Raw genomic sequence first — 22,589 nt, forward strand, 5'->3', positions numbered from 1 at the left:
GTCAGCATCAGCTAGAGAACTCTGCTGTTTCATGATCACATTTTCTTTCCCTTGATCATAGAATTACTATGGTTGGAAAAGACCTCTAAGATCATGTGATTCAACTCAGCAATATACACCTTGGAGCATTTTGGGCATTACAGAGGCTCAAGCCTTATCAGTGCCACCTGACTTTCTGAAATGCTTTTAAATGCAGTTTATGAGTGCAGCAGGGGAAAACTGAAAGTTCACTTAGAAACTCATTTTCCGGAGAGATCCAACAAGAAACATCCATTCTTGAAAAGCTTCATATAGAGGAATAATAAAAAAAGATAAGATTCACAGCACACAAGCTCTTTCAAGAAAACAGAACATAACTTTTTTTTTTTTTTTTTTCTCAAATGCTGTAATTTAATGTTAAGATAAACAATTGAATAGGAATACCTAATAGAGTATGTAACATGCACAAGATAAGACACAGTTCTCAGCCTAAGCTTGCCATTCTTTGCACACGTAAGGCTAGACAATACTAAATCTGGAAAGCTCTCTTCTGGTGACCTTAATTTTCCTTCAAGTTTTTTTTGTTTTTTGTTTTTTTTTTGTTTTTTCTAACCAACCTATTGTTCCTTTCTTGCTTCTTGGTCCCACTCCCTTCCCCCAGACCTTCTTTTACTGCTGTGGAAGTACATTCACTAAGCAAATCAAATGTATGTGTTGGACTGATACCAACATTTTATAGTTAAGTTTTATCTCCACAAAATTCTGTGGAGGAAGCTGCATAAAGCAAGAGGACCAAAGGAAATAAAACAAAACAAACAAAAACAACTGCTGCCAGGAACATACACGTCAATATTCAAGGCATCTCAAACTCAGAGAGCAAAGATTTATACAGTGATTTCTCAACTGAATCTTCAGGCTGAGGATATAATAAAAGTGTATATCTGACAAAACAATTTTCTCCACATCTGATTAGGCCAGGGGCTCTACGGGGATGAAAAGGTAGCCAGAACTTAAGCCCTGGGAAAAGAACACTACAGTTGGTTCTATCAAAACAAAACAAAAACACAGTGCCTTGAAACCAACCAACCAGCCAACCAAGAAGAACACCCCACACAAACAAGCCCTTAGGCAATCTGAAGTAATGACTGTGCAATGATAGACACTGGGCAGAAGTCCTGCTGGCCTCACGTAGACTTTAGAACCAGTTCCCCTGATGTTTTTCACTACACTGTTTCCTGGCATGCATTTACCTTGCTTACAAAACATAAGGCATCACAGATTGTGAACCTCACTCTGAGCTGAGCAAATACAATGATTAGACCTTTCTGTGGATTCAGGATAACACTCCGGGGAGATCTAAAAAACATACCAGCTTTGTGTTGGCCTTTGTCACAGGGATGGTTTCATGCAAACTTTGGACTAACCTTCCTAGTGAATGTGAACCAGAACCGTACTAAAATTCTAAGGAATGAAGAACAAAAGAGTCAAGAGAAGAAACAAACAAATATATGCTTGGTAAACATATTAATGTGTATGATGAGAACTACCTATTCATTCAGAAAAGAACGTAGCCTAGAGCACAGCAGCTTTAGTGAGAGCAAAAAGCTGTTTGAGTCTGGCTAAAACTTAGGTCCTCTCCTTGAAACACTTTCTGACTGGAATATAAACCCTCAGAGACTTACAATCTTGCCAACATAAGAAGGTAAAGAGTGAAATACTGCAAAGATATGGATGCTTTACAGTCAAATGTCTTCCTATGCAGAAAGGATTGCTTATTCCACAACTACGAAGATTATCAGGAAGTTTGTTATTTTGGTTCATTTAACTTACCTAAGGCTACCACTTTGACATTGCTGTTTCAACTCACGTCGTTTTCAGGATGCAAAAAAATCCTAAATCCTACAAGCGCACTACTTAGTAACTTCATCTTTCTGGTGTAATTGAGTATAAAAGTCATAAAAATAAAACAGTAGGAAAAAGAAAGTTGGGAAACTTTATAGCTGAAATTTACTTTTAAATTAAAAAAAAGATTAAGTAGACACTTCTTTTTTAAACTTGGTACACTTCAAGATGCATTCATTTTAACTGAAAGAAGGAAGAGCAGAAGGCTTTTCCCCATTTATTTTGCATTTTTGCTAACAGCTTACCTCCAGTGAGCATCATGATTTGTATTACCCACCATATGTAACCAGGAAGAGACAATACTTCTTCAGAATCAGAGAAATATGAATACAAATCACAGACTGACAGAAAGCTAGCCAGTACATAAATCATCTTCTGTTTAGAAAAATTGTCCTCAAAACAAAACATTGAAGGAGAGGTAATGAGATAAAATAAGATAATGGGCATAAATATTTTTGTATGCAGTCATTTCAGAATGGCACTGAAATTCACCCAGTGCTATCTGATCTATTGGTTCTGTATAGTAAATATTCTCAGCGGCGTGTTACTAGACACAACAAGCCTGCTCAGTAATAATGATCCATGTTTTTGAAATGTATGCCTCTATTTGGACTCTAAAATTCAAGATTTAATTCACCACCAATAACCTGTCCTCCCAGGGATTGCAATTTATTTCATGCATTTAAAATTTCTTGTGAGTTATTATGCAAACATAACCTAAGCCCTTCTATCATTCTATGAAATATATTCAGGCTGCCTTAATACCTGCCTTGGAATGCCTGCAGCTATACTATTACATTTCACAATACAGACTGCATATCAACTTAACGACTGAGGGTGCTGACTGGTGCAACAAAAGGTATGAGATGTGAATGGCTCCTGTATGTCTCATAGGTGCTAATCCTGAAGTTCATTAATCACATCTGAAAGGGAAATACTAGTAATTAAACCTGATCTGTTCCAGTAGAGAGGGAAAAAAGTTGATATATGGCTGATATCTGGCCACCACTGCTCTGGATATTACAAACCAGAACTAAAGTGGAAATGCCCCTCACAACCTGAAATTGTATGCTTGGGAATGGAGCTGCCTGCTTTCTTCAAAACAGTTTCATTTTCAACCTAGTATATATTATGTTCCTTGCACTCATCATATTTTCTAGTATTTCACCAGTGAGAGAGTCAGATAGCTACACACGTTCTCCTTTATTGATAAAATGCTGACCTTCTCATATGCAGCTGTGTCAATGGTTTACAGGCTGGTTCAGCTCGATTCCGTGACCAGCGGGGCGGAGGGATTTCACACAATCCGCACCTCTGGAAAAAGGGAACAGGGGACCCCAAAATAATTAAAAACAGCAGCAACAATCTGAGGAGAAACAAACCAATATACTAAATACAGTATTGGATTGCAAGTTAACACACCATAATACAATATGATCAGAATTGAAGATAGTAAATCAAATCTAATGAGAATGTCTGAAAGGTGGATAGGCCTCACCATAACACTGAGGTGAGCTGCACAGTCCAGCTGAGCAGCAGGGAGACGGGAGGAGAGCCAATGAAGCGTGGACGAAGAGAGCATCAGGTGAGCTTGCCAGGAGTTCTATCTCCTCTCTGTGACCACAAAGTCCCCAGGGGAATGTAGTTCTTCTTCTCTTCTGGGCAGGTACCATAACTTGAGCATTAACAGTTAAACTCCCAGTGCCCCACATGATGTTATGATGTGGAATACCGAAAACCAAAAATCACAAAACCATGACATTCCACCCCTTATTCTACATTACTACATCATGCTTAATATATACAAACAATACTTACCAAACATTAAACATGTGCACACACAAACCTATATACATGGAATTAATGACTGCACTCCCCCAACATCAAATTCCCTTGTAGTACACACTGAATATCCCCATTTTTCTGCATCACCCACTAAATGGACCAAGGCCCCTGGGCAAAAACAGTTCCTCAAAGAGGTTTGTCCTTCCCAGAAGCTGGAAAGACTCAAACTGCTTTTCCCAACATGTTCTTTACATGTACTATAGCGACCTTATCTCCCTTGACAGAATGTAGGGAGCTAGCAGGACCATCGCGATTGATTGATCCTCCAGTATTGACCAACCAGATGGCTTCTGCCAAATGCTTCTCCCAATGCTTAAATGTTCCGCCACCCATTCCTTTCAATATGTTTTTTAATAACTCATTGTAGCATTCAATTTTACCAGAAGCTGGTGCATAATAGGGGATACGATAAATCCACTCAATGCCATGGTCTTTGGCCCAAGTATTTACAAGAGAATTTTTGAAATGAGTCCCATTATCTGACTCAGTTCTTTCTGGATTGCCATGTTGCCACAAGTCTTGTTTCTCGAGACCTAATATGGTGTTTCAGGCAGTAGCATGGGGTACTGCAAATGTTTCAAGCCACCCAGTGGTTGCCTCTACCATAGCAAGCACATAATGCTTACCACTGCGAGATCGTGGCAAGGTGACATAATCAACCTGCCATGCCTCCCCATATTTATACTTTTGCCATCGCTCTTCCCCCCAGAGAGATTTTATTCTCTTGACTTGTTTAATTGTGGCGCATGTGTCACAGTCATGAATAACTTGTGCAATAGTATCCATAGTTAAGTCCATCCCTCAGTCTCTAGTCCATTGGTATGTTGCTTCTCTCCCTTGATCGCTTGAGGTCTCATAGGCCACTGAGCTAGAAATAATTCACCCTTGTTCTGCCAGTCCAGGTCTATTTGAGCCACCTTAATTTTGGCAGCTCGATCTACCTGGTGGTTATTTTGCTGTTATTCAGTAGCCCGACTCTTGGGCACATGAGCATCTACATGACGCACCTTTACAACTATAGTTTTTGTTCGGGCAGCAATGTCTTTCCACAGTTCAGCAGCCCAAATAGGTTTACCCCTTCTTTGCCAGTTGTTTTATTCCCACTGCTGTAACCACCCCCATAAGGCATTTGCTACCATCCATGATTCTGTGTAAAGATAGAGCACTGACCACCTCTCCTGTTTAGCAAAATCTAAGGCCAATTGGACAGCTTTTACCTCTGCAAATTGGCTTGATTCTCCTTTCCCTTCCATGGCCTCTGCAACCTGTTGTGTGGGGCTCCACACAGCAGCTTTCCATCTGCAATGCTTCCCCACAATACGACACGATCCATCTGTGAACAGGCCATATTTCTTTTCATTCTCTGGTAGTTCATTGTATGGTGGGGCCCCTTTAGCATGTGATACTTCTGCTGGCGGTGTTCCAAACCTTTTGCCTTCAAGCCAGTCCATAATGACTTCTAGGATACCTGAATGGCTGAGGTTCCCCATCCGTGCTCACTGCGTAATCAACACAGTCCACTTACTCCAAGTGGCATCAGTGGCATGATGGGTGGAGGACACTTTTCCCTTGAACATCCAGTCCAGCACTGACAGTCAAGGTGCCAGAAGGAGCTGTGTTTCAGTACCGATTACTTTGGAAGCAGCCTGAACCCCCTCATACGCAGCTAAGATCTCCTTTTCCGTTGCAGTGTAGCACTCTTTGGACCTTCTGTACGCCCGACTCCAAAATTCCAGGGATTGGACTCAGGTCTCTCCTGAGGCTCTTTGCCACAAACTCCAAGTGGGACCTTTCTCTCCAGCAGCAGTGTAGAGGATGTTCTTTACATCCTATTCCATCTGTACTGGCCCCAGGGCCACGGCACGGTCTATCTCCTGTTTAATCTGCTCTAAAGCCTGCTGCTGCTCAGGACCTCACACAAAATGATTCTTCTTCCGTGTCACCTGATAAAGTGGGCTTACAATGAGGCTGTAGTTTGGAGCATGCATTCTCCAAAAACCCACTATGCCCAGAAATGATTGTCTCTCTCTCTTGCTAGTGGGCAGAGACATGGCAGTGATTTTGTCGATCACATCTGTCGGGATGTGACGACGGCCATCTTGCCACTTTATACATAGGAACTGAATTTCCTGGGCAGGTCCTTTCACTTTGCTTCGCTTAATAGCAAAACCAGCACGGAGAAGGATCTCGATTATTTACTCTCCTTTCTCAAAAACTTCCTTTGCTGTGTTGCCCCAAACGGTGATGTCATCAATGTACTGTAAGTGCTCAGGAGCACCACTCTGTTCCAGTGTAGCTCAGATCAACCCAATGGCAAATGGTTGGGCTGTGTTTCCACCCCTGGGCAAACGATTCCAGGTATACTGAATGCCCCTCCATGTGAAAGCAAACTGTGGCCTGCATTCTTTGGCCAAAGGAATGGAGAAAAAGGCATTAGCAATGTCAGTGGTGGCATAGCATTTAGCTGCTTTTGATTCCAGTTCATATTGGAGTTACAACATGTCCGGCACAGCAGCACTCAATGGGTGTGTGACTTCATTCAAGCCACAGTAGTCTACCATTGGCCTCCATTCTCCACTGACTTTATGCACTGGCCATAGGGGGCTGTTAAAAGGTGAGTGAGTTTTGCTGATCACTGCCTGATTCTCCAGTTGACGAATCAACTTCTGAATGGGGAGCAAGGAATCCCTGTTGGTGCGGTACTGCCATCTGTGCACCGTTTTTGTAGCTATCGGTACCTGTTGCTTTTTCACTCGTAGCAACTCTACAACAGACAGATCTTCTGATAGGCCAGGCAAAACAGACAACTGCTTAACACCTTCTGTGTCTACAGCAGCTATTCCAAAGACCCATCTATACCCTTTGGGATCCTTAAAATATCCCCTTCTGAGGTAATCAATACCAAGTATACATGGAGCCCCTGGGCCCGTCACAATAGGGTGCTTTTGCCAGTCTTTACCAGTGAGGCTGATTTCGGCCTCTAACATGGTCAGCTCTTGGGAACCCCCAGTCACCGCATGAATATAAACTGATTTTGTCCCTGGGTGACTCGAGGGCATTAGAGTGCACTGTGCACCAGTATCCACTAGGGCCTTATATTTCTGTGGTTCTGATGTGCCAGGCCATCTAATCCACACAGTCCAATAAACTCTATTATCCCTTTCCCCCCCCTGGCTGGGGGCAGAGCCCCTCTATTTGTTACCTCCATTGTCTGCAGCAACTGGAGCAATCACCTTTTTGGAGAAGTTCGCCTTGGTTGTTGATTTGTCAAGTAATTCTTTTACCCCATGCTTGAAGTGCAGGAGTAGATTGTTTATGCCACTTCATATCTTCTCCACGGTCACGTAGGTAATGCCACAAGGCCATACACGATGTAGTCTTACTGCTGTGACTTGCTTGAGCAGGAAGATGTCTTCTTTTGATAGCTAAGACATTGGATGACACTAGCTGGGACGAAACCAAGTTGATCAGCCCCTCCAGTAGGCTGTTTTGGGAATTCTGTTCCCCATTGGATGTATCTGTTACCACCATGGATTCATCAGCATCAGGCACGGTTGATGATTTGTCCATCTTCTTGGTTGTTCTCCATCCTGTCCAGCTTTTCAGCTACTTTTGCAGTGGCTGAAATACAAGCTAGTAGAGGGCTTATATGTAACTCGGAGTCTTGAAGTTTATTAACCAATACATTTATAAGAGTCTTCTTTCCCCTTTGCCATACATTGCAGCAAATGTACTGGTGCACCTTTCTGGTGCAGTCTTTGTGAATGTACGCCACATGTTTGGTGTACACCTGGCTCTCAGGATCATGCTCTTGGCCTGGCTCATCAGGGATTAAATCGGGGCTATGTAGTGTTTCCACCACAGCACATTCTCTCAAGTAACAGATGCCTTTTTCTATTTCAGTCCATTTCCTTTCTCAGGCATCAGACTGTCTTTGAAGGGGTAACAACGTGATCAGGTTGCATTCGTGATCAGAGCATTCAAAAACTGCATGAAGGATTTGAAGAAGAGTGGGAGCCTGCTTAAAAATCCCAAGTTCTGTGAAATTAGCAGCTCCCTCTGCAAACAGGTTTAAAAGAAAAAGTGGGATCATTTTTTCTTCTCTTTACAGAAGCAAGATAGCAGTGCTCAGAGTTTACAAATATCCCAGAACATTGGCAGTCCTCCTGGAGTTTCAAGGTCAAGTTTTCAGTGAGCACCTGTGAAACAGAAACTTTCCCATTGAAGCTGAGAGCAGAGAGAGGTTTGCTCTAAACAGCTAAAAGGCAGCTTCTGCCTGCATTCTCCACCAAGAATGTCAATGGTTTACGGGCTGGTTCGGCCCAGTTCCGTCACCAGCGGGGTGGATGGATTTTGCAAAATCCGCACCTCTGGAAAAAGGGAACAGGGGACCCCAAAACAATTAAAAACAGCAGCAACAATCTGAGGAGAAACAAAACTAATTTACTAAATATAGTATCAAGTATGCAAGATAACACACCATAATACAATATGATCAGAATTGAAGATAGTAAATCAAATCTAATGAGAATGTCTGAAAGGTGGATAGGCCTCACCATAACACTGAGGTGAGCTGCACAGTCCAGCTGAGCAGCAGGGAGACGGGAGGAGAGCCAATGAAGCGTGGACGAAGAGAGCATCAGGTGAGCTTGCCAGGAGTTCTATCTCCTCTCTGTGACCACAAAGTCCCCAGGGGAATGTAGTTCTTCTTCTCTTCTGGGCAGGTACCATAACTTGAGCATTAACAGTTAAACTCCCAGTGCCCCACATGATGTTATGATGTGGAATACCGAAAGCCAAAAATCACAAAACCATGACATGCTGCCAAAATCTCAGTATGATCTTGGTAAATTTAAAGCATAAGATAGCTACATTTGACATCTGGTTGACACTCACCAACATATTTGATCCTCCATTGAAATCTTCTCTGGATTATAAATGTTTTATGAGTCAGAGAAGTCCTGGAGTTACAAAGGTCAAAGCTGTGATCTTCACGCCGTGTAACAAAGCAACAACAGCTATGACTTCAGGCACTTTGTCCTTCACAACCAAACCCCTAGAATTCAGAGCTGGTCTCACAAGTATGAGCAAATAAGGAGAAATGCAAACCCAAATGCCCTTGTTATCTGGTGGTTTGAAGTCCATTCCTCTTCCATCAGCCTGAAGTTTAATTCAGTGTTTGCCTTGACATTTCTAGAATTTCTACTCTCTTTAGAATACTAGAGTTCCATCAGAATCCACTTTCTTTTCTAAAAAAGTATTTTTAGCCTGTGTTCCAGCTGGTGCTTAAAAATGTAACTTGAATGTCCTTTAAATGTTCAAAATCCAAGAGGTAAATCAGAAGTACCACGACTAGGTTTGTTGGTCTTCAGGGAGAGGGATAAACTCAGAAGTTTTTTGTGTTTCAACATATGTTTTTAATATACCGGATTGGGCTGGGCTTGAGTTCACTAGCTCTTCCTTGTTGGAAAGACTCATAAACATCCTCAGGGAAACAGCTCTCATACAAAGCTTTACAGAATGCATTCTATTTACACACAGCTCAATAGAAAGTATATTTTAAAAAAATTCAAATGATAGTATCATTTCTATTTCACAATGCAGTATTGTCTTTCTATCATCTTGCTTCTACTCTCTCACAAACATTATAGTCATTAAATACTATTTAAAGGGTAGCAAATAGCTAACAGGATACAGACAATTTTATCTTTGAGTCAACCTCAACTACTTCATCAGAAGTTGAAAAGAATGATGGATTTGTGTTTATGAAATGAGTTTAAAAAAAAAAAAAAGCACAGAGGAATTGCCTAATTGCCTGATACCAGTATGAGGAAGTATATTGAAGCCAATACTGTGCAAACTCATGTCTGTTTTCTAACTGTTACAATCTTTGCCCATATTTTCAACAGAAGGGTCAAGCTCAGGAAGATTAAACACATCTTCTGGGTTCTATCAGGTTTAGTGTTTAAGTAATTAATGGCTGTCGATGAACTCCTTCATAAAAACACATAAAATGACAAGCAAGTCAGGAAAACAAAAACGACAACAACAACAAAACCCAAACAACTGGGATTATGTATTGAAGCTCAAGTATAAATCTGCCTTAAAAGAGTAGTTTTCCAGTCTTGTTGCTAGCACTGATAGACTTTCTATATTCCTACAGAATTCAAAGCCAGAACCTTCCTACTGAACTCTATCAGCTAGACTGTTTGTTCTAACAAAGATTCTTCATCTTAGTATGTCTAATGCAATAGTGTCTGACAACTTGAGTATATACCAGCAAAGGTCATAAACAAAATTAGAAATCTCATCTAAAAAATACCTTTATCTGTTATTTTAATGTGTTTTTGTTTTCCTATCATTATTGTTGCTCATTACTGCTTAAAATTACCGTGTCTAGGCATAAGAAAATGACCATCAGTAAAGATTAAATGTAGATTTTATTTAACAAAAATTAAGAAATGTTCTTTAAATAAGTCTTTGCTTGTCTTCCTATAGCTGATACTATACCTCCTGATAACAATTTTTACAAATTTCCACAGGAAAGAGCGTGCAAAGATGATATAATGAAGGTAAGTGTTTTCAGATTTACCCTTCTCAGGAAAGCTCAATATGATTTATCATGGACATTCTTAATTTCTCATTAATGTAACATTAAACACAACGGAAATTTAAGATTCAGTGTATGTAGATGAAGTTACTATTGGAGCAGTTAATCTGCTCTTATCTGCGCAACCAGAGCTTGATTTCAGGTCTACTTCAAAGGGCTTTTAAACTCATTTGAATTCACAGATTATGCTTGGAGAGTCTTGTAAGAATACAAAATATCCTAAATAGATTAAAATTTTCTAATTTGGAGTCTTCCAAAGTCATAACCACTGACTTCGGTAAGACTTGTGTCTATTTCTGGAAAACTGTAATTTTTGGTCCTTCTAGTTAGTAAAAACAAAACAAGAATCCGTAAAGTTCAAATCTCATCAGATTGAAAGATCTGGGTTTTTTTTCTATTTACTAGCTAGTTATACTGGGACCTGTTTCTGTGCATGACTGCAGACGCTCAGATTCCATTGCCATGAGGAGCCAAGTCAGCTCTGGGTGTTGTCACTCAGGCCACCAGAAATGTCAATAATCTCATCATTAAGCTTTGTCATTACTGGTCTAGCCCAGTGGTCTTCAAAATATCAGGGACAGGGGTGGATGCAAGTATGGTATAGGAATAATGTATTCTGTTTAATTAAATTAATTTAACTAACTTAAATTCTGTTTAATTAAATTAATTTAATTAACTTAAATTAATAAATTAAGTTTAAATTTACACCACCTTTACCTCACATCTTTTAAAAACTTTATTTTTGCATATTTTTATAATACATGTAATATTTCAGTACAGCAGAGCACTTACATAATTTATGAATTAATAGATACAGACATATTAGGGATGTAATCCCTCACAAATGTTTCTCCTACAGGGATGCATAATGCAAAATGCTTGGAGACCAGTGGCATCTCCATTGTACAGTATTGGTAAATAAAAGTATAGGGTGCAGCATAATTAAACACTTCAATCAGAATGAGCCACCCTCCCAACATATGATGAAATACAGGATCAGGAAAAAAGTAAATTAATTCCCCTTTGTCTCCATTTTTGCTTCTTCTTGCGTTTTCCCTCTACTTCTCTGTTTCTAAGTGTATTTGGCATTTTTCTGTCTTATACTTTCTCTAGTCAAAACTAGACCGGAGTAATTTTCAAAAATATTGTATTTTGTACAGTCAAAAACTCTTCGTTCTTAGTTCTTAGTTTTCCTCCCACCACCCCTGCCCCCTTCTAGTTTTGTTATTTTGTTTTGATTTGTTTAGTTCTGCCATAAGTACCTCTCTATTCCCGGTATCTCCTTTTTTTCCTTTCTCATTCAAACATTTTGCCCTCCTTTACCTAACCAAGACCACCTTTCACTTTGTCTACAGACCCATCTTTGGGCCTTCCCGCTGTTTTCCTTTGTCTACTTCCTTCCATGCTGCAACTCTGACCTTTTTTCTTTTCCCCAGGAGGACCCTTACATTTTCCACATCCTCTCTTTCCTGTTATTTTCTTTCCCCATGACAAGAGGGAAGAGAAATGCTCAGCAGTAGAGATGTGCCTTTGTAATATTCTGTTTCCTCTAGCCTTCCGGCTACCCTTTCTCTTGGCAGCAAAACCATATGTTGGAAAGCATGAACAGCTGACCACGTGCTGCAACAAGTCCCTTCCTGCCTCAGTTCTGTGCACCATCAAAATGCAGCATGTGAGCCCTGGCACAGCCACAGCTGGCAACAGGTTGGGAGATTCGTAGGAGGATGCTTATGGAGCACTGAGACCAGCAGAGGGACAAAAGAGGCAGACAGGGCACAAAAGGTGAGAAAAGGAAGCAGATAACAACCTGCACAGAAATGTCTGTGAGCTGCAGCTGAAGAAAAGACAACATAAGCTAAAAGATGCTTTCTATACTCAACAGGTGACAATTACATGCCAGAGCACTGTGTTTCAATTACAGCACTGCTACAGTGGGAACTTTCAACAAGCAGGTTGGCAACACACGCCTTAGAGATCAAAAGTTACAGCTACTTCAAGTACGAGATTATTTATTTAGCTGCTTCTCCGCTGCTGTCATTTTCTAAAAGTCATTCCCTCATATTTTAACATGTGCCATGGCATAAGAAATCATTATCTACAAGAAGGTGTAAGCCAGAAAATACTGACGTAGATACTAAGTGATTTATCTTTTTATTTTCTTAAGTACTCCTAGGATTAAAAGTAAGGGTCACCGAAGGAATCTACTTCCTTTTGTCAAAAAAATCATATCAAAATGTTACAGTATTTATGAGCTAGCTTCACTAATAAATTAAAGATGGCCACTTAAATTCATCTCTAAAATATATACTGACACTTGTTTTTTCTGCTTTTAAGCAGTGTGTTAAGAATCATGGTGCTTTTGAAGTTAACCACTTCCTTTTCTGACATACCCCTCCTCACGTTTTTGTTCTGAATGATGGCACTGAAGAAACACTATCAGCATAAATGTCTTCTCCTTTCCCTAACAGCCTTTAAAATAAATATATACCTTAATCAATATATATTAATACATACCTTAATTAATATATTAATAAAAGTATTGAACTATAATGCACAAGAGCTAAATTCTACAGTTTATAAACATCAGCTCTTCTATCTACAGCAATTTGAAAGCGTGTGCCTATATGTCCAGCAATGCAGTTTCTCTGTTTAGTTCACCAGCTAATTCTTAAGCAGGATATAACAGAGGGTATCTGCAATCATTTGGACAATAAAAGGAAAATGGAGGGAAAGCTGCTGGCAGTAAGCTAGGCAAAATGATGACAGATTTGTTGTTTACCAAGTCCTGCAAAACAGAAATAAACAATGCTCACTGCAGCTTGTCGGAAATGGATTTGAACAGGAATTACTAATCTTACCGCAAATAGTGAAATTCTTGGATTCATTGCCACCACTGCCAGAATAGCATCAAGAAATTTTAAAAGGCCACAAGCAAATAATCAAACAGAAGATAAGCAAATATTAAAAGCAAGCAAATTTGGATGCACCCTTAAACATTTCTTGTTCAGTAACTTAAGAAGGTCTGCCTGTCTTCCTAAATAGCATCTCTGACTCCACTGTTGGAGACAGAATTCTGGGACAGACAGACAACTGATTCAACTCACAGCGGCATTTCTTATATTTGTAGTGAATTTACTGCAAGTAAGCATCTCTTGTGGATTAGCTGCTGCCTTGCTTGCATTTCTGATCCATATGTAGGTATGACAAAACTTAAGAAGGGTAAGATTATAGGGCATTGCAGAATAACTAACAAAACTGAAAGTCATGCATTTGCTTAAAGGTTTCACTATGCATATGCATGCTGAAGCTCTACATGCAGTCTGTATACTGTATACAACTGCAATAAAACAAAATAAAACAGCTTTATGGAAGTACAGCAGGGAGAATCAGTTCTCATAATTGTAACTGAAATTGCTTCTTTAATTAGAACTATGTACTGTGTAATGTGGAAAACCAAACCCCTATGAACTATAAAAGAGAAGCACAGAAGAGAAAACTGAGGTCATTTGCTATGAATAAGAATCAAATTCCTGGCTGTCATAAGTACTCATAACTGACTCTCTTGAAACTACACATACACAATACCTGTCTCTAACTTAGATTCTTTTGTGAACCAGTATAGAGAAAGGTGAATATTTCCATTTATAATGGATGCTTCAAAATTAATTCCTCCTCCTTCATAATGCTGTCCCATGATATCAGAGGGAGATGTTGGCTGTATGGCAGTAAAGGCTGAACCTTCCCACAAATGTCCCATTACATGTTGTTGCTGTGCAACAGATGGCAGCAGAGGGGCACTCTGACAGAAAGGCATTTGACACGGAAGTGCATATGAAGCAGAGGCGTGTTACTGCATTCTTCCATGCAGAAAACATGGCACCCACTGACATTAATTAACAATTGCTGAACACTTATGGAGCCCAAACAGTAAACATGAGCACAGTGAGGCAGAGGGTAGTGCATTTCTGCCGTGGTGACAAAGGGTCACTTCCACTGCTGCAGACTGTTACAAGTACAGCATGAAGGCTCTTGTTCATCACTGGCAAAAATGTGTAGTTCATGGTGGTGACCATGTCGAAAAATAGTGGTTTGAAGCTGAGAAGTTGCTCTACCAAATAATGTTGCTTGTGCTCTTTACATCTGTTGTAGCTTCCATGGAAATAAATAGGACACAGTACTTTTGAAGTCAACTACATATTTCATACAATACTTAAACACACTGGACCTCATAGTATATACACGCACTATACTTCAAAGTCATTTCTAGTTACTTACTATTCTAACTGTTTAGCAGAGTCCTACAGACAAGGTGCCAGTTTAAATAGAAGTACTACTAAAGGTACACATTCTCACAAACCTCATAGAAAAAGAGAAAACTCAGCTGTTGATTAAAAACTAAGCAATAATCATGAACAAGTCAATACTTCACATATGAATACACTGGTACAGCTACATACTTCAGCAAAAAGGGGGAAAAAAAGGAATTTCCTTGATTCTTATTTTCGGAAAAAAAGAGGAATTTATTTGATTTTTATTTTATTGTCTTAAATAAGCAAGAAACATTTGGAAATGAAGCACTGTAGAAATCACTGTCATTAGTATGACAATATCAACCACAAAACCTCTTCTTAGGCTGCAAAACCATTTTGAGGCTTTCTATTATTTTGAAATAGATCATTGTGTTAAGTTACCTTGCTAACACCTCAAGGGAAAACCTAGTAGTGATACTTTCTGAGATCAGCTCCTTTCTTTCTGGCAAAGAAATCCATTTTTTTATTGATTCTTACTCTCCTCTGTTTTTAAAGCATTTCCTTTGGCAATTTATCTGAAATGAGCTAGAATTCTATTCCCTTCCATAGAAAGAAAGAGCAAGAGATGTCACCTGAAAAAATGAAGAGGAAAATGTATTATCATCATCATACAATATTATTTCTTCACAGGGAAACGCTGTTTCTTTACAAATGATATTCTTTCAATACTATATCAACTCAATAAGCTTGCACGCTAACTTTTGAAGACTAGAGTGTCAAATGTTACCCAGACTATTTAAGAAAAGCAAGCCTGAGTCAGTTAGTAGCTCATAAAAAGCTTTTTTCACCCCTCCAGTGAGAACACAACTACTCACCATTTGATAGAAAGTATTCAAGTGAATTAGAACAAATGTTATTATGTAATCTGAACGACTAACTTGATTTTAAAAAATCGAACTACCCCTATTTGGGCCTTTCAACTGCTTACTTCACACAAAAGTCCCATGATAACAGTTGTGACAGCAATACCAAAAAGAAGATTCAAGGCATCTTTCAAGCACTTTTCTCTTTTTAGGATTACATGTATATATAACATTCATCTTTTCAACTATCCTTCAGTAGTAAGGCAGTAATGCAAGTTCTGACACTGTCTTTGGTATAGCGTCAGGCTTTAGAACCAGTTTCTTTAACAGCCTATCAACTACTAATTGTCTCAAGTTTTTGGTTTTTCTGTAGCAGCCTGTTGCTTTCCTGCTGCCAAAAATTGAAACATCAGATGTGGAAGACAGTAAAGATAATTCTTGTAATTCAAATCTCCATTTATGAGGTGGTGTATGATGATGAGGCACAAGTGTATGTAGCGTCAACTACATAAAGATTCGCAAACCATACTTTACAAAGCCACAGCACAAGTGATATTGCAACAGATCTCTTGAGATTAGCTAGTCTGACCCGCATGCTCAGAGTGAGATCAGTTGCAGCAGTTTGCTGAGAGCTGGCTTCAGCCAAGTACTCCTAAATATAGGAACTCCACAAGCTCCTTAGGTAATCAGTTCCAGTGTTCGACAAACCTCACCATGAAAAGCTTAAAGTAAAAAAGGTAAAGGTTGATTTCCCTGTTTTGTGTTTTTTTTGGTTGTCCTCTCAGTTGTCACTACTCCCATGCATCAGGTATTCATACACATGGAAAAGAGCCTCCTGAGCTTTTTCTCTCCAGGCTGAGCAGGTCAAGCTGTCAGGCTCTCCTGTTGTGTGGGATGGTCCACTTGTACCCTTGATGCAAACGTATGATGAGTACATTCATAGCTACCTGACATTGCCCAAAACTGAGTTAAATGCTCAAGTTGTCTCAGCAGCACTAAGTGGCAGGAAGAGGTCACCTCTGTGGAAATGCTGGCAAGTCTCTACTAATGAAGCCCAGGATGCTGTTCTGTGCTGCCAGATCATGGCCAGCTTGTCCACCTCCTCTCAGGTCCTTCTCTACAGACCTACTTTCAAGACTGGTCTTCTACTTATGCAGGATATTTTCCTTCTGTTGTCCTTAAACATTATTTTCCTTTCTTTTCCCCCTGCTCCCACTAATAATGGGACTAAGACATTGGACCATATATCAAGAAACTGTCTACAGGACCTGAAGCAGCCAGTAGTGAGAAATTGAGTAGCTAGCCCTGTGGCACATTGGTATCCAATTAAAAGCACAAAAGTGAACATGAACAATTTTCTACTAAAAAAAATTCACAAGTAAAAGTAATACAAATTTGAAATTCACCAATAAGAGTGAACATGCACTAGATCACTTCTCTGACACATGAAGACACCAAACAGAGGGAGGTAATTTTTTTTTTTTTGAAATCTGTAATTGGGAACAGGAATGCATAGGCTTTTATGTCAATGCTCATACTCCCCCAGGAGACCCCATCCTTAGAGAATAGTCACAGTTTACATAAATGAAGTTGTTTTTAAAGTTGATTAGTCAAGTTTCCAGAACTGAAAAGAACTTACTGTCTAATGTCTGGCTGAAAGAGAAGTAAGACCATGTGGGACATAAAATGCGCTTTTCTTTTTCTGTAAAATATAGACATTGTCTTATTAATGAATGCTGAATCAACTCTTATGTATCATGAGACAACTGCATGTATAATAGAACAGCAGCCCATTGTTAATCTCAAAGTGAGAATTTAAACTCAAGACAAACCACCATATCAAATGTTTTCTTTCAAGCTGCAGTAGCTCAGAGTTGCCTTATACCAATCATTTCTTGCCACAGCATAACTCCCAATACAATATTGGCTGTGCATAAAAGCTATTTTAATGCCTTCAGTAAATAATCTGAAAAACTTTGGTGTAAAACATAAATCAGAACAAACTAGCAATAATTAACTGCACATAAGTGGTCCTGAAGACACCAGAACCTTTACTCACCAGTGCAATCTGGCACAGCTGCATCTACTGAAGACAAAACACTGCTACTGTTTTGTTCTGCCTCAACAAAACACAGAGACATGAGCAGCAAAGTGGCTACACCACCTACTTTGTCCATTCAGTTACAGGGTGCTATAATATTTACCAGCACAGTCAGATATTTCTTGTGGTCACATTTGGTTATTTGCCTGCAATTTGCACTACTAGCAGCCAATCTGTATGACTATTTACACTTCTACATTCTTTACAGGTTTCTGAAGAAGGCTCTGAAAACAGACTTAATTCCTTAAAAATGAATGTACTCAAGGGAAATATTTCCATCAAAATCAGAGTGGTTGAAAGTCAGTAAGAAACTGAAATCAACTGTGTAAGTTGTATGTAAATAGATCTGATGCAATTCACCTGATTTAAGCACATTTTTAACTCAATCTTGGACCAGGATGGAAATCAACAACCAATATTACTGTGTGACTACCAGTCTGAAATCCGGAACATTTTAAATCATGCTTGATCAGAAAGGTACCAAGTTGTTTTAGCATGAGCTTAAATATCTTTAACAACAACCAGAGAACATAAGAGAAATTCACAACTGATTTCAAAGTGAACCTTGAATTCCGCAAAGAATGTTAACAATGAAGTTATAATGAAAACTAAGTTGAACAGCTGGGAGCAGTAAGAATTAAGGAGACATGGAGGTGGGAAGGTGGTCAGAGCAGTAGTTTCTCATAAACATAAGATGTGCCAATAAAAATCAGCTGTAGGTTACTACTCTAATTTTCCATTTTTCCTTTTCTGGCTTTTCAAAAAAAAAAAAAAAAAAAGACATGAAGAACAACAAGTACTTGGAATATTGTTTACTGTTAAATCAACACATCTGAAAGTTTTCACAATGTGATGCTACATTTAATTATACAATAGTCTGAGTCACAAAACAAGCAGAACAATTAAACTACATAAGGCCTTGAAATTAGAAGCACAGTGCGTATTTTCAGATTACCCATTTTACAAATAGGCTACATAGTTATTTTTTTCATATTTTTTATTCAAGCAAAATGCATTCAAGGAAAGGCAACTTACAAAGTTTATTTTAGTATGACTTAACAAGAAAATGTCAACATTCTTGCCCTTCCTCCCACTCTTGTCTAGGAGAGAGCAATAAGTAAAATTTCCATACAATACTAAAAACCAAGGAACTTTTACACTAAACATCCAAAAGTAAGTCTGAACAAACTGCAACTTTCAAATTTTATTACAAAGTTAAATAAACTTCCGGGTTCTTCCTACTGAAACACTGCATCTCTATACAATCAGTGTTTGAAACTACATTGTCCACAAAGCTTTCTAGGTTTTAAATGTTCAATTTGTTTCAAAATAGTACTTAGTGGCCTCAGTAGCAATCATGTAATGATCTTTAAGTTGTAACAATGACAATTTTTACATTATTTTGGCAAGATTAGGGCAGCTAGGAAGATGCACGAGTAAATTTGTCCCTTTCAAGTTATAAAACAGCACAAGGACAAAACAGAACAACTGAAGTAAAACTAAGCACAGAAGATATAAAAAGATATGGAAAGACCTAATTTGATCCCCTCCCTCTATAACAGGGCACAGGTCATTTCCAGTGATGCTTCATTCTTACTACATACATGAATAATTGCTCAAATTGCATGGCTATTGCATTTTTACAGGACAACTGCTTAAAAGTCTGGTTTTAAATTTACATCTGAGAAACAGAGTAAGTCACAGTACATTTTGAGCTGTCTAAAAAATATTTATAAACTTGCTTTTAATATGCTGAAGCATTTGGCAACACTTTTACAGCATTTGATTTTATATAATTAAAATTTCATACAGTACTTGTGGTTTTTTTTTTTTTTTTTAAATCTGTAAAGAAAAATCTCACAGAGTAATACAAATTGCCAACCTTGACTGATGATGCAATTCCAGTTAACAATACTGGCATCAAAACCTTCACTAATTATGTTGACAAATCATTACCTGTACATCTAATGAAGGCAACCAACCTGATTTGAAAACACAACCTTCAGGTTTTATGTTACGTACTTGTCAGGGTGTGCAGTTCTGCAGTGAAATGAAGAAGCACGTAAATATACAAAGGAAATTACAAATTCACCAGTTCCTGCGACACAAACCGTTTTAATCTTTCAAGATATTGTCCATAGAGCTCCACATCATTATGGCCTGCTCCTTCTACCCACAGTGGCTCTACAGGTCTCTGGCAACGTTCAAATAAGGCTAGGCCATGTGAAAAGTCAATTACTTCATCTTCAGTCCCATGGATAATTAACACAGGAGATGTTATCTTAGAAATTTTGTCAATGCTGTAAGAAAAAGATTGTTTCTATGAGTGCAGTCAGTTTTATTATAACTTCTTTGAAGGACCAGAGACTCTTGAATTCACTTTTTAATTACATACTCTAGTTTTAACTACTTAATTTTGGACCTGTTTAAATAAAAAAAAAAACCAGATCTTATCAACACTCTGGAAACCATTGTAGCAGCACATTTGAGCTAAACAGAAAGGACAAACACTCCCAGAAACTAGTAGGATTGAATAACTCAGCAATTCGAAAGTGATATTCATTACTATGTTCATTAAAAACATGAAGCTTAAAAAATATTTATTGAAATATATACTGAATCAGTTATAGAACAGATGAAATTACTACTTCAGATATTTTCAATTAAAAAAACACATGCTTTTCAGAACTAAAACAGTTTTGGCTCTTTATGTTAAAGTTCTTAGATCTTTGAGCCAAGTGTACCAGTTCATAAGGGTAAAATAGTGACAGTTCCGAAATACATGACAGGAGTTTACTATGCCCCATTTTTCCCAGTCTTTAATACTTACTGAAAAACATGTACTAGAAGAGAACTGCTTATCGTTGTTAGAGGTATTATGGGTTACACAGAGGAAAACTGATCACTCTTCAGATATCCACAGCAACAATTAGAGATGTGAAAAACCTTAAAGATTTAAGTAGTTCTACAAACTCCTTCAAATAAAATGTTTCTTGTTATCTACTCCAGTTATCCTTTAAGCCTTCAAAGAATATTCTGAGAATTTATCATATTACCATTTCCCTAATATAAAGTCTGTGTAATTGGAAAAAAATACATGCAAAAAAATCCCACAACTTACTTTGGGAATGCATCAAAGCAATAGGTCTTCTTTGTATCAGGAAAAGCTACTCGCATTCCTGAGGTCAGTGGAGAATGTAGGATTACAGCAGCACTTTCATACCTAGCAGCAAGATCCACAGATGGTACTGTTCCTATACTTTGGCCGTATATTATCACATTTTCAGGGCGGATTCCGTACCTAGAAGATCAAATAAGTTAACAAAAAGGCATGTAAAGGGAAATAAACAATTTGTAAAAAGGCAAACAAACCATTTCCATACACTCATCTTTCCTGAGGAAGATAAACTGAAGCTAGAACAAGAAAGCATATTTTAAGATCATTGCTGAGGTAAAAGGAAGAGTTAGTCTGTATCTGCAGCACATTTCTTGCCTTAAGAAAGAATGATGCTTTAGATTTTGAAGCATAGACTTCAGAATGTTGTTGCAACTTATGAACTAGTTGAGTATCTTCATTGGTAACTCCTGTGGAGCTACAATAGGAATTAGAGCCTCATTAAGTTTATATTTATCATTACTTAGAGGATAGTCAAGCATGCAAAAAATGTTGTCAGTTTTACTCATCTGTTACCTGGTAAAAACTGCAGGATGGTGACATTCTTCAACTTCATGAAACATAAGGCATGCCCTTACAACAGAATTTTGGACAATGTCCAAAATGCTACATGTTCTCTGTAATAGTGAGATGCTTCTTTCTGATTGGTCTGGTATTTGAAACACACGTTAGAAAAAAATATTTCAGCTAATACCATTAACATATCCCAGTAAGCAATACAAAGCTCAGGTCAATTTCCTCTCCCTCTAAGGGAGAAAAAAAAAAAAAGTCTTTTTTTTCCTGTAACTGAGGTAGACAAAAGTTGTGAAACATCTAGCTGCACCTATTCAGATCAAATCTAATGTGTTTTTCTGAAGTAATGTGGATGCAAGTATGATCTGATTGCCAAGCAACACAACAGTACTGGAAAAATCTGAGCAAAATGTTACGCTGGCAAGAACAGCACCCACAGCAGAAAATGAGTACTGACACACTGCAAAATACCAGCAAAGCATTTTTACAGCAGATTGGATCTACAGAAGTGTCTATATGGAAGCCTGTAGTTTATGTAGGAGAGGAAGTACTTTAAATAGAGATACTGCACTGCATTCAAAAGCAAAATATAAGTCATTATTATGTATTAGAGAGCTAACAAATTTCTGATAATTTATGCTAGACTAGCCTAACAGTGCTATGGAATAGCATATTGTAATTCTAATGTTTGACAAGATTCCTAGGGGAATTGACAACTGTTTTCATTTAAAGTTAAGGAAGGTTCAGCCATTACCTTCTCTACAATAAACACATGCATCTTCTTTGCAAAAGATGAGAGATCTGTACCAGCTAAGATCACCCATGCTCAGAGTTCTCAAGTTGATTAGCATAACTCCATAAAATACAAAAATTGAGATAACAATAAACTGTTCAAGATTCCATAAAATATGAATGGATGTCTGTAGAACAAGTACTTCTCAAGAATTTACAAGATATTCAGCACAGACATGCATAGATACCATGAAAACTTAATGTTTCCTAGAAAGAGTTTCTAAAATACAACCAAACTAAGAATTCTAAAATACCAAGACTTAATCATCAGTTTTATGTTACTGGCACGCTCTCTATCTCAAAACAGTTCTCAGAGCACAGCAAAACAACCCAAACACCTAGCATTCCTATTAAGAAGACTTTCTCAGAATTCCAACATACTACAGAACAATGAATTAATGCTTTGAAATGTAAAAAAAGATGCCAAGTCTTAACTATTTCTTTATCTATACTGAAACACTTGAAAACAGAATAAGTCTCCTAAAACAGCACATTTTTGCATTCTGGAAATGCAAATGTCCTACAAATGTCCTACAAATGTCCTACAAATGTCCTACAA

At 38.3% G+C, this 22,589-nt stretch overlaps 1 protein-coding gene across 1 annotated transcript in view; it reads right to left on the reverse strand.

Moving 5' to 3' along the window:
* Positions 1-18,347: 18,347 nt before the first annotated feature.
* The window catches only part of ABHD17B (abhydrolase domain containing 17B, depalmitoylase), a 16,011-nt gene continuing 11,769 nt past the window's right edge, over positions 18,348-22,589 (reverse strand). Inside the window, exons 3-4 of the mRNA XM_042826910.1 lie at positions 20,672-20,851; positions 18,348-19,850 (exon numbers count right to left, since the gene is read on the reverse strand). Coding sequence (XP_042682844.1) covers positions 19,631-19,850; positions 20,672-20,851 — 400 coding nt within the window. The 3' untranslated portion in view covers positions 18,348-19,630. The remainder of the gene's footprint in view (positions 19,851-20,671; positions 20,852-22,589) is intronic.

The sequence above is a fragment of the Centrocercus urophasianus genome, unplaced genomic scaffold (assembly GCF_019232065.1).
Source record: "Centrocercus urophasianus isolate 14NV4802_14NV808 unplaced genomic scaffold, USGS_Curo_1.0 seq_27, whole genome shotgun sequence".
NCBI lineage: Eukaryota > Metazoa > Chordata > Aves > Galliformes > Phasianidae > Centrocercus > Centrocercus urophasianus.